Source organism: Hetaerina americana, unplaced genomic scaffold (assembly GCF_022747635.1).
Source record: "Hetaerina americana unplaced genomic scaffold, ioHetAmer1.1.p SCAF_4, whole genome shotgun sequence".
NCBI classification, from domain to species: domain Eukaryota; kingdom Metazoa; phylum Arthropoda; class Insecta; order Odonata; family Calopterygidae; genus Hetaerina; species Hetaerina americana.
In genome coordinates, this window is record NW_027286985.1 from 59,897,930 (window position 1) to 59,911,417 (window position 13,488).

The 13,488-nt window shown below is 37.1% G+C and overlaps 1 protein-coding gene across 2 annotated transcripts in view; it reads left to right on the plus strand.

The window, feature by feature from the left end:
* The window catches only part of sl (small wing phospholipase C gamma 1), a 60,169-nt gene that overhangs the window by 23,399 nt on the left and 23,282 nt on the right, over positions 1-13,488 (plus strand). For both annotated transcript variants that reach the window (XM_071590383.1, XM_071590384.1), the window contains exon 14: positions 1,639-1,816. In XM_071590383.1, coding sequence (XP_071446484.1) covers positions 1,639-1,816 — 178 coding nt within the window. The remainder of the gene's footprint in view (positions 1-1,638; positions 1,817-13,488) is intronic.

Below are 13,488 nucleotides of genomic sequence, written 5' to 3' on the forward strand. Positions count from 1 at the left end.
TTACTGAAACTAAATTAAAACTTTATAGAATAGAAGTATAATTTGAAAGAATGCTATCAATTTTTCAACTAACCTCACTTTTAGAAAAGTTAGAAGTTGTGAGAAAAGAGTGGTTGGGATCACCAGCGAGTGACTCAATGGAAAAAAAACACGTGTTCCATCAGGGGCAACATAGTTAGACTTTTTGGATGGAAGTGTATTTGAGAAATCAATAAGGCAGTATACTATGTAAATTGAAGTTGAGAGTTAAAGTATATATTCTGCCTTTAAAATGTATATTTATATACATTTTCTCAGCATAATTGCAAAATAATGCAAAACAAAAACACCATTGTAAAACAATAGAAATGTACTGACAAAAAAATAAAACTTTGAACTACTGCCAAAAAAGTATTTGTCACTCTTTGTGGGTAAAGCAATTGTTAATCAATCTGTATTATATTTTATGTTGCATAAAAAGTTGCACTCATTTTAAAGCTAATTAAGAAAAGTGTATTCAATTTCCCTTGACTACCATAGTTTTACATGGTCATTGATCTAACTACATAAGATACCTAGTTTTCCTCCAGAATATCACTATCAATAAATTCATACTTGTGGCAGTGGCGAACACTTGAGGAAATTATCCATTGACCTACACTATTAAATATATTTTCATCTAAAGAATTTTATTTTGCTAAGAATTATCGTAATGTGTCTTTAAGAAAATACCATTTGGCTTCATGAACCCCTTGATAAACAATGAAAAAATTATTTGCATTGACCAGGATCCCTCAGATTGTGAAAAGTTGAATTTTATGTGTTAATTATTTATATTGCAAATTGGCCCAGAAAAGGAGTATCCTCCTGGATACTTGACTTGAAAAGAGATCCACTGTCACCTAGTTGACTTTCCTTTACTGGCAAAACATGCAATGCAACCAGAAGTGTGGGAGAAATATGATTATGCTTGATTATTCAATGATCTATTGCGTCTAACTGCATAAGGATATCTCACTTTATAGGCACTTACAGAAAGTGCTCTTACTAATGTTACAATAATGGGTGCTCTCCTAATGCCTTTTAATCGTAGAAAAATATAGAAGGAATTAAAAATTATGGAAAATAATTATGCATACAGATATCTTCGATTATACCCTTAATTGGTTTGCACAAGAATAGTCAACACACCTCATTATGACTATGCACTGCATTAAAATATAAAAATGATGCAGTGAAATGAAGCAAATGTTTCTTTTTGTAATGAGTTGAAATGCATTTACTACCTTTCTTCATAAGTTGCTAGCTAGACATCCTTTTGATATGTGCAAAGAGTTGACCATGATAGGTGCAGTTGAAACAAATTTAGCTGTCTCTACATATCTCCGTTGTATATCCCAGTTTTAACTTTATGATGACAGTCATAATTTATGATGACAATGCAAGAGGCTAGGATGGTACTTTCATTTGAATGGTCAGTAACACTAGTTTAGGGCCTGTGAAATGAAGCAGAATTTGGCGACACTTCCGTGTTGCCCAACTGTAACAGTAAATATCAGACAAATGCATGTCCTTCCATGAAAATTCATAGAATTTGATGTGAAAATCATAACCATTAATACTGTATTACATTTTTCTCATTTTAATGGCAACAAACAGGGCCGAGAAGAAGATCAAGCATTGCAAAATCAAATTGGAGGGGAGGCTATTTGCAATTGGAACGGTGCAGTTTGAAAGCCTTGTCGAGCTAGTTAATTATTACGAGCACCACCCCCTGTACAAGAAAATAAAATTATGGTACCCAGTGAGTGAAGAGGTTGTAAGGAGACTCGGAGCAGTAAGTACAAACACTGGTTTTATTCCAATAACACTTTTCTATAATACTAATATACAGAAAATAAACACACAGTAAATAAGTATGCATCAATATAAATAAATTTTCAAATAGTTAACAAATGAATCACTGAACAATCCATAAGATATAATTACATATGTACATAAATACAGGAACATGAGTGGGAAATTTGTTCAATCAAAATGTGGAATCGAACAAAATGTGGATGGACACAATTATTGTGGCCCTGCAGTGTCAGGGGTGTGTTTTGCCTGCAGCATGTTTGGGGTGTTTTGGCTCGGAAGAGGCATGGCACTCTGGAGGGAAAGCACTGCTGGTTGGTATGACATGTACCCTTGGGGGCTAGCATATGGTGCCTGGAATCTTGCTGCTGGCTGTGCTTGTACCCATCGTATGACCTGTGGAGAGCTAGCACTAATCGGTTGCGCTGGCACTTGGTATATGACCCCTGAATTCTTAGATTGGTAGGACATATATGGGTACATGTAGGGAATAGGCTGGACTCGCACAGGAACTCCAGCAGTCGTGATGCCCATTGGCCCAATGGTGGAAGCCATGGATTTTGGATTGAGTGTTGTAGCCTTTTCCCCCTTTGTCACCACAGTTGGTGATGCGGACGGCAATATGGCATTAGTCAGTGAGCCCATTGGCTGTGCAATATACTGCCTCTGGCCAGTGTAGGGATTGTAGCCCACTGGATAGAAGGACATTGCTCCATAGAGACCGGGGAAAAATCGTGGGAGTGTCGTCCGGACACCCTGGAAAGTGGCATGGTCCTTGTGAAGGCTGTTTTCTACAGGAATGGCATTGATGGAGTCTCCTTTCTTGCTGTCATCCCCATCTGTATTTTCATTGTGGGACTCTGCTGTGGCTGGCCGTTCTGTTCCCTCATTAGCATTGTCATTGTGGCAAGTTGTCACCTCAGGCACATGCCCTTCGGAATGGTTCGGCAAGGTCATAGGGAGTGCATCTTCGGAAGGATGGCCTTCAATTTTGGTCGGCGTAGGCTGAAGGTCTGAAACACTTTTGCCATCATCAGGCTTTCCATCGGTTGCAGAAGGCTCAGACTGGACTGGAGTCGACCATATAACGGGATAAGTTCCAGGCTTCACACGAACTGTGACCTGGTAGACATTGGACCCATCACTCGTGTATGTGATGTATTTGACATAACCCTGTTGATCGGGAGCAGTTTGGGTGACTGGGTCATTAGTGCTGCCAGCAGCAGACTGTTGCTTTGAGTTGTCACCCAATCCAAGGTATCGGAGAGCATAGTTTGTATATGCCTAGAAGGAGAAGAGGTTTTGTATTAAAATTAAAACCAAACCAAGATAAACAATACATACATATAAATGGACAGTGTAAGGGATCAAATTGCATTTTATAAACTTTTTAAGCATTTCATGGTAATATGGATCAGGGATCCCAAATGATGGCCAAGGGTGTTAAATGCCCTATCCAAACTACAGTTCAGACAGTAGTAGTATATCGTATGTTGAACTGTAGCATTGGAGTTATATAAATATGGGTATCCAATTTTTAAATACCAACTCACCAAGAAATGCATATTGAAGTGATAAAGTGAGGGTCGAGATAAATTGATTAAAAAAATCGATAGCACAAAATGTTGTTAGTGTAATGCTAGCAACATAAAGACACATACACATATGGCATTATTTATATGTTTTCCCCTTTTTCCATTATTATTCAGAATATCAAGGGATTGTGAAAGCATCATTGATACTATAAAAAACTTATAGAATTATGTGAAGAATTTTTTCTCCTTAGCATTTGATTTTGCGGCATCAAAGCTCACTCTTGAGGTGCTATTTGGTCATTTCATGATTCACAGGAGGACAAGTATTGAGTTACACAAAGATGGGGGGTCAGAATTCAAGGATTCAATCAAATCTGAAACCAATACATGGACTATTTAATTAGTCCCCCAATAAATTAATTTTCTCTTGATGGAATGATTAGGTACCATTAAAGAAATATTAGGTGTAGGACTTATATTTACCCTAAGGATATTTTTGCACAGAAAAACCATTAGAATATAACATCATGGAATATTGAAGATCCCATAACACATTTTTGTATGAAGGTATCACACCCTCATTCATCCCACTCTCTCTCTCTTAATCACAATTAATCCAAAAGAAACAAATAACAGCTTAAGTGTAGATGTATTCACAGATAAGATTTAAGGTAACAGTCAAGTCATGGTTAGCTGATGCAGTTGAAAGGTTACGTACCTGGCAAGCAAATGAGAAAAGTATCAAGGTTGAATTCACGCTAAACATTGTTTAAGTTAAGATCAGATATTTATTTCAAGTTATTCACTCATATTCCACTATTTTTATCCGAAAAAGTAAACTGCAAATTTTAAAATACTATTTCATGGTATCACAATAAATCAAGTGAAATCTTTATCTTAATTATTATAAAAACATCACTACTCGCAAATTTTCTTCTTTTCGCTTTCTTAGCTGTTAGTATAGAGGGTACTGTGAGGGTGGATCTAAAATTTTATGAGGGAATGAATTTAAATTGTGATGATTAATGCAGCAATTCAATTACACCTGCATCAACAGAAACTATTTTTTGCCTGCAAAATATGATGCAAACAAAGTATGTTTAATGTTGGTGAACCCTAAGGACTTCATCTTCCCCTTAGCATCCTATTGTTTTTTTGACATAATATATTGTTAGGAGCACGAAATTGAAACTGGATGTTGTCAGGCATGAGTATTGTGCATGAATATTGTGCAAACATATAAGCCCTCGATTTTAATGTGGTTTGTACAGAATCTATCTGCATGGGAGATTATAATTTAATGTAAAAAGCAGTCTTATTTCATAGGAAAGAGAAGAAGCTAGATTTTAAAAGTTTTATTTCTTGAATTCGAAATCTTATGAAAAAATAATGCAATGATTTCAAATTGTTAAGTTTGGATGACTCTGTTAAAAGTTACTGTTGCTAGTCTTCTCCTGCAGTTTCTTAGAATCTTATAAAAGATGTTTATGAGATAAATAATTTCAAAATGTCATAAATAGCTCATCTACTTAATGGTTAGAGTATTAAATATAAAAATAGTTGGAAGATACTGAAATTATGATTTCTAGATCGTGTAAAAAATGTGATAGAAATATAACTTTAAAAATCATTAAAAAATGCATTAAAATGTCAAATGAAATGTATGTATTTTGGTTGACTTGAAATTGTAGAACTTGAATTAAAGGCCTAGGGATTTACTTGTGTGTACAGAAGAACATATTCAAACAAACATAGCTCTTTCAAAGTTTCTTATGACAATTTAAATGAACTGTAATGCTCTCAAAATCTACATTTGAAAATCTAGGGATTATAGCCATAAATGGCGCTAGAACCATATTTCTACTAACTATGTAACAGAAACTATAACTAATGCCCTTAATTTCAGAAAGATTAAATAAGTCACTTTGTTTTTAACATGGGCTGACAGTGAACATAGATGCCAGGCTGAATTTTTCATTTCATTTCTTTTACCTTTCAATCATTTGAGGTTATAATATCATTTATTAGAAAGTATTGATTCAGGCACTAATGTACAATTTCCATAGTTAGATGAATCAAATGGAACCTCATGCATACAGGTTTAGTTGATTGCCTTTGAAAAAATCAGTGAATATGTTTTTCAGCGTTATGTAGTTAAGGATTAGCATTTAGTTCTCAACTTAAAAATTATTTTCTTTTAGTGGTGCAAGCACAGATAGAGGTGGTATTGGAAATTTCTCTATTTATATGGGCTATTTAATCAGTTTATATCAATCATAAGTGCTGAAAGCCAGGAAAATTGCCTACATCACCCCAAATCATTGAGGGAGAATTGAGGGAGAAAAACACCACGGTAATAATTACAGATGGAAATCATTAAGATCCTCCACATGCATAATTCTTGAGCACAGCATTGTAATGGCATCCATCCTAGATAATCGTAGTTTCTTCTATCAAAAAAATTGATCTGATAGAGTAGAACTTATGAAACGTTACTTGAGTTAGTCATCTCCGACTACTGCAAAATAGGAAGAGAAGTTGATCTGTTTTTTCTGACTCCAAAAAAGAATTTATTCAAGTTCAACACACCTAGCAGGTTTACAAACTTCTCTGGAAATAATGACAAATTGGTGACCTGAGTTAAGTATTTCTCATTCTGATTGAAAGCAAAAAGTAAATATCAATGGAATTAGTGCTGATTATTTTAATGTAGGCTCTAGTATGCTGCAGGAAAGCATGATCCCTCTCTTTTCTCATTTATGTAAAGGACATTTATCTTTAAAGGAACTGATGAAGTCAGATTATTCACTGCTGATACTTTCATCTGCCGCGATATTAGTGCCAAATAAAGCTATAAGGTTCTTTCTAGGTAGCTCAATTATATTAATTAGTGTTTGTTACCAGTAGTGGGGTCTCCAATTAAATCTGGATAAATAAGCATTGAATAAATTCCAGTGAAAGAAATCGTTAAAGCTTTCCATGGGCAATCTTGAATGAATACAAAATATCGGCGTATCAATGTCTGTAGCAGCTGTCATCAGTGGTGACTTGCAGTTAAAACATTAAGGTAGCAAGTGTTTACTTAAAATACTTTATATTATACAGCCTATAACTAATGTAGACTTCATAAGTACTTCCTGAATTTATTTTTCATGTCAATCAACACGTAAAACTACTGAGTGAAATCCTCTCGGGTCTTCCACCTGGTTAGTCTTCTGGGCTGCCGGCATTTTGATGACTGATTTGGTCGATGTCCTCAGGGGTTCTGAATGAGGACAATGACTAAGTCAGTTATCGAAATGTCAGCAGCTATGGAGACTGTAACCTGGAGCAAGACCCGAGAGGATTTCACACACATCGGGAAATCACAAGACCTTTCATCGCACAAAACTGTATTTCCTAATATCCTAAATCCATTAATTCTTGCTTTGCCCTATTATAATTATTTTACAACTATAATCAGGGAAGTGGACTATTAGAATCTAATCATAATGAAAAGAATAAGAATTGAGAGTGCAGTTAGTTGATCCTAATAACAGGAGCGAGGATAATGCGGTAGTTTACTTTATTATTGCCACAATTACTTATTTAAAGCAATCATACAAATTAGCTGTGTGACAGATCAAATTATAATATACTATTTTTTGCTACTGATAAATTATTTAAAATTTTGAAAATTAAACCTTGTCCATAGTAAAAAATCGCTGAAAACATTTTAAAGGTGCAGATTTATGTTAATGTAACACGAAACCCAAATAGCTGAGATAATGGAATAATTTTACTTTTATTAACAGGAAGAATAAGAAAATCGTGAAAAGTAACACAAGTCAATGTAGTTTTAGGCTGTATTTCTTATCCATTGCCTTATTAAAAATCACCACAAAGTCACTGATCAGAGCCCATTATGACAATGTCGTTTGAAAATACAATTCATCAAAAATGCAGTATGAAAAGCCTAAATTATAGTCAATAGCGACAGTAACTACTTCTGTGTGTACTTTTGGAGTTGAAGCATTTTACAGGATGTATGATTACAGACATTAACTGCCTTGAGTTCCAACAAAGAAGTATATAATATATATTCAGAATAATCTAATTGATGCTTACATAATCCAATGATGATGCTTGACTACTCGAGGATGGCGTTTCGTTCTCAGCAAGTGCTACTGCTGTCAGCATTGAGATGAACAGGAAATGAACCTGAAAGTTAATTTTGTTATTAATTGAAGGATTTTTATAAGCAAAAGTTATGTATGCAAGTGTATGAATAAATTCTGAGCCGTTAGATTCAATACGGAGGTATCGTCAATTATTTATATCGCAACAGTCGTATATTGATCTTTCCGATCATGAATATAAAATCTGATAGATGCCCGAACTAGCTTATTCAAAGAGTTATTTCCACGGATAATGTAGGATAATAACTGTAGGGTTACAACCAACAGGAATACCACTTGATACCAGAAACTTCGAGGTAATAAATAGTTTAACTTGCATGCATGCATTCTCAACTGATTCATATTTTTGTTGGGGAACATATCCCGCATGATCGAATACGCCTGAAATAACATCTAACGTAGTGCAGATTAAATCATTCTCTCTTCATTGTTCTTTCAAAGCTCCCCTTCACCATTTGTCCCTCTCCGCGGGGGTGATGCCTTATGCGGTCAGCTGCCATCAGAACGGTGCCACTTTTTTTACCTGTGGTGACTGAAGAGGGGACCACAAGTTGCATGGCCATATCATTATTAATGTTTTACTCTTCTTGCTCGCCAGTTCTCTATAAAATGTCTTAGTATTTTGGTGGTCCCTTATATTAGTGGACGATGTTAATTGTCATCCCCTCCGATACATTTAGATAATACCCCGCAAGCCTACGCAAGGGCGTGTGGCGGGATGTGAGGTCACCACCCGTGAAAGAGAACAAAACCACATTCAAAATAGTATACCAGAAAACATATGTAGTGGGTTGAAACACTAGCACTTGCTGGTGATATTGATCTACCGTCAGTTGATTGGGACTTGTACTTCGTTGGAAAATCTGCCAAAAACAGAAATTCATGCCAAGAACTCTGCAAAACACTCCTTAGAACAAATTGTTTAATCACCGACACGGGGCCACAACATACCTGATATCTTCGCGACATCTGCGTCCGAAATCATTACAAGTATCGAAATAACGGACGACATTAGTGACCATGAAGCTATGCTTGTAGAATTAAAAACTAATGTCGTGAAAATAGACCAAGGAACGCGTAAAATATACTTACTCTGAAGGCAAATTTTTAAAGACTATGAGAATATTAAAAAAAAAGATTTACCAGAATGCAAGACAAATCACCCTGACAACCATAGAATGGAAATATTTCTTAGATATTATATGCGAAGGAATGAAGACGTACATTCCATCAAAACTTAAATGCGACAGAAAGGAACCTAAATGGTATTACGGATCAGTATCAGAAGTCAGATCGGTATTAAGAAGGCTAATATCAGATTTTAAAAAGAGTTTAAAAGTGACGATGTTGTTTATATGAATAGATTCAAACAGAAACTAAAATAATGTGGTGGCAAAAGGAAAAGTATCCTGCGCAAAGCCCTAAACTCCTTCAAATCTAAAATATTGTGCAAATATCTTGAGGAAAATCCAAAGTCATTCCAGAGAAATATAGGGTTAATGTCGAAGTGTTACATTCTTTGAAGATGGAAAACAGCGAACTTATTACAGATAGCGCGAAAAAGGCACAAATATTTTAATGTAAAAAACTAATGAATACAATACTAAAGCATAAAAAATGAGTACTGGTCTCGCTCGTAATCGCTCACCGTAATCTCGCTATAATCGCTCACCGGCAAAGCAAGTTACTCCCACTTACCGTCAGCGACTGCATGATGACTCCGGGAAAGAGCGAGTCTCGTCAGTGGATTCAATAGGTATCACCGGCCTTCGAAGTCCGTGTGCGTTTCCTCCGAGCGTTGGTATCTCCGGGGGCACGATCGAGCGTTGGCGTCTCCGTGAGCACGAGTTGAAGTCTCCGTCACCACTGGTGTAGATTGAGTGTCGAAGTGTACTAATGATCCCAAGTCCCCTTGCGTATATCAAGAAGGGTTCAAGGAGGAGAAGGGAAGTGAAAAATGGCTCACGATTGGTCGGTTGGTTGCGAGGGGCGTGGCCGCCGAGGGGGTCTCGGGACCCCTCCAAAGTTCAGCACAGACCTCGTCCATCCAGAATTTTTTTCCCGTCTTTTTTGCAAGGGGGAAGGGGACCGCCAGCTGGCCTTCGCCTCCAAACAGCCCATTGTGAGTGGTGAACACTTTAGCTTCCTTATCGCATTCTCACTGGAGTTTCTCCTTTCTTTTCCCATTCTCCCTTTCTTTACCTCTCGGCGGTGGACTCCCCACGGCTCAAGCCAATCTGAGTAGAAAAGATGGACAGCATTTGAAGAAAAGAGCCAAGAAAGGAGACTCATCTCAACCCTTTGTCTCGAGGGTATGAGTGAGGAATCATTGGCATATACGGTAGCCGAGTTTTGTTTCTCTGCATTGTTGCCCTGTCTTTTAAAAATGTGAAGAAATAACCAGCCCATCAGCCGTACCCATAACATTTCTTACTTAGATTTCTGTCGATATAAACTACTGTGGTGGCTGCTCAACTCTGAATTCCATTTTCAAATTGAGATTTTGATTATTCTTCCTTCAATCATTGCATTCAATTGGGATAGCAGAGTGCAATCCATCATTCTCTAATAAAAATATCGCGTCGTGGTGTATCTAGAAATTATATGATTTGTTTCAAATGTGTTACTTTAACTCGTGTCTAGTTTTCATTGCTCGCGTCTATCCTGGGCATGAGTGACGGCGCTCAAAGTTATTATACATATACGACTACATTATCCCCCGCAAGCCGCCGCAAAGGCGTGTGGCGGGGGCTGTTAGGTCACCACTCATAAAAAGGAATAAAACCACATGCAAAATAACACACACATGCAAAACTATACCCACAGTGGCGCACATTCTCATGCAAAAATCCCTTAATTATTGCATCTTACCTGAAAAATATTACTCTGGGGGTGCCCGACAGCCCCCGAAACATGAGGCATAAATGTTAGCTCATACATTATTATAATATATATTAGCTAGTATAAAAAATAACTTGTGCACGTACACGCATTCATGCCAACATGCACCTTAAATTTATTGTTCTTTGACTACATTTTTAAATTTAAATCTTGAAGTTAATTTTTACGCCTAGTGCCTGTCATCTTGGTCATAATTTATTGCAAGTAATATTGGTTTTTCAAGTCTTTTATGTTGTCCCCTCCTGTCAAACACCTTGCTAGGATCATGCGAGGTCCCGTCTAGTTGAAAATTTCGTAACAATAGTTATTGCGGAAAAGCTTATCATTTCGCAATTAAAAAAAGCAATGGATTAATTATATAATTTATAAAATGGAGAAGTAGCTGAAAAACTTAAGTTTAATGGTTACGTCAGACACTAATTATTGCGTAATGTTTGTTGGAATGTATATGTATATGCTCAAGTGTTTTTAATATTAGATTTAATTAGGTTAATTAATTATCTAAGAATGTTAAGGACATTATACAGGCCCCCACTTACAATAGTAGATCAGATCACCAACTTAAAATCAGGGAGATTTATTGTAGAACGGATAGATTTAAAATGTGTTTTTCCTCGTTCCATTAGAGATCATTATAGAGATGACAGAATTTGCATAGGAGATAATTAGAATCGGTAGTATATATACTAGTCGATATCTTGCGTGTTTCTGCCTGCATCTTATTATTTTTATTTAATTGACCCATCTTTTTAATAGTTCTACAGCATGATTTGAAGGCACGTTTCTTGTTATAAAATATTATTGCATGCAAGTGATTTTTTCGTGTGATTAAGGTTTGTCGAGGGCATGAACAAACTAATATGTGCGTAGAGGAAACATGCTTTGGTTTTGAATGTGGTGTTATTCTAGTTTACGGGTGGTGACCTAACACCCCTCGCCACATGCCCTTGCGGCGGTGTGCGGGTTACTGTGTAGATGCAGATGTTGTGACCAGGACTGGTGATTCGTTTCAATTCATGTGATTCAAATTGATGATTAGTTTCACGAACCACAGTACTTTCCAAGAAACGGACGGACGTCAGTCCCGTTTTATTCGGTTAAATAATTACTTTCACCCTCTGCCACACGTCTATCAGATAGCTTTCGTCGATAGTCGTATATTTGCATAAGTGTCGGTTGAGAAGGGTTTCGCATGAATATACGGCCACTGTTGCGGTGGGTTTGTTATGTTGGTTTTGCATGCGGTTATATTTTTCTCTTACAAGTGGTGACCTAACAGACCTAACACCCCCGCCACACGCCCTTGCGGCGGCTTACGGGCATTATGTAGAAGGTAGAAAGAAGTCCCTTCGCGCTAGTCAACGTTCTGCTCAGCAAATAACCTGTTACATCTACGACCAGGGCTGTGGCAGTTTATCCTCTGCCTACCAAATCCGTGGTTGGAGGTGTGGGGACACGCACCTTTATATAATTTCAGGTTAAGGTGATGTGTTAGTAATAGAATTAGCAGGTTAAATTAAGTATTTCTCTTAGTTTTCGGGCTATTGACCTTGGATTTGTTGTGATAGTCGGTTGCGCGAAGGAAGAATGATTATTTAAATCTCGGCGTGCCGGAGTGAATTTCTCCGGGCGGTCCGATCTGCCGATAGAGAGGGAGGGACTAATGATGCCCTCGGTGTCGCAAGTCAACTCAAGTGGCCCGTACCTTTCTAAACGCGTTGGTATCGATTGTTATCGTCGATTTTGGAGGGACTCTCATTCCATATCCTCCGTTTCAAACATACATTCTTTCTGTCACGAATTTTCAGAAATTCGGCGGCACATCTGTTAAGTGTATCTCATTCATTGAGTTAGCCTCTCCATGACTTATGCCGAATTCTTGCCGCATATTCAAAGAATGGCCACTTAATTTCTCTTGAGAATTCTTCAAACCAAATTTTTGTATTATTCTGCAGTTTCCCGTGAAAACAACGCGTTAAAATATTCGTGTTCATGATTTCCCAGTTTTGTAGTCTTTAACAAATGCTGTAAGATTAATTTCAATTTTAAAGATGGTAAGCTGAAAGTTAATTAATGTGCTTGTGTTTTTTTTGGATGGGATGGAATGGTGGAATCCACCACACACGCACTCAAACACATACGCACAAAAATCAAAATATGAATGAAAACTATACTTCTGATTTCGTGAAGATTTCCATTTAGTGCAGTTATCTTCTGTTTATACGTGGTACCACTGCAAGCCACCGCTAGGATTTGTGGCAGGGGTTAGTTTCGACATTTTCTAGCGCCTTCAGCAGTTACGATATATATTTTTAACTTAACGAGCTATATGAGAGTAAGCTGAAATAAAGGAGAATTCCGAAGGAACAGGAGAAGTAGTCGCTTGTAATTTTTAGGGATGCTTATCGTTAAGTGCGTTATGATCGCCCTGTCCTTATTCCATATAAAATTCTTCCTTCAAGCCATCGGGAGTGCGGTTAGTTTCGCTTTAACAAGGTACCAATGCTAGCCACCGCTACGGTATGTGGCAGGGGGTAGTTTCGACATTCTCTGTCGCCTTCAGCAGTTACGATATCTATTTTTAACTTAACGAGCTATACGGGATAAAGCTAAAAGAATGGAAAATTCTGAAGGAGCAGGAGAAGTAGTCGCTGGTAGTTTTTGGGTATGTATACCGTTAAGTACTTTATGATCACCCTGTCCTTCTTCTGTATAAAATTCTTCCTTCAAGCCGAAGGTGTGTGGCAGGAGGGCCGTTGCTGCACATTGTCTACCAAGTTGAAAGTAGCCCCACAATGCGGTTTCCCATGGTTATATAACATTTCTTGCAACCTGCTAAATTCTTGGTTTTCATGGTTTCTCAGTCTCTTAGATTCTGCTAAATACCATGGGTAAATCTCGGTTATAAAGTGGATTTCGTGTGACTCCTAAAAACATATAACTTTTAAAATTAAACTTGATATTCCTATCAATAACGGTAATGCTACGGATTGTCTGTGATATTGAAAGGTACGAAGTAATTTAATGTGAGAAAAGTT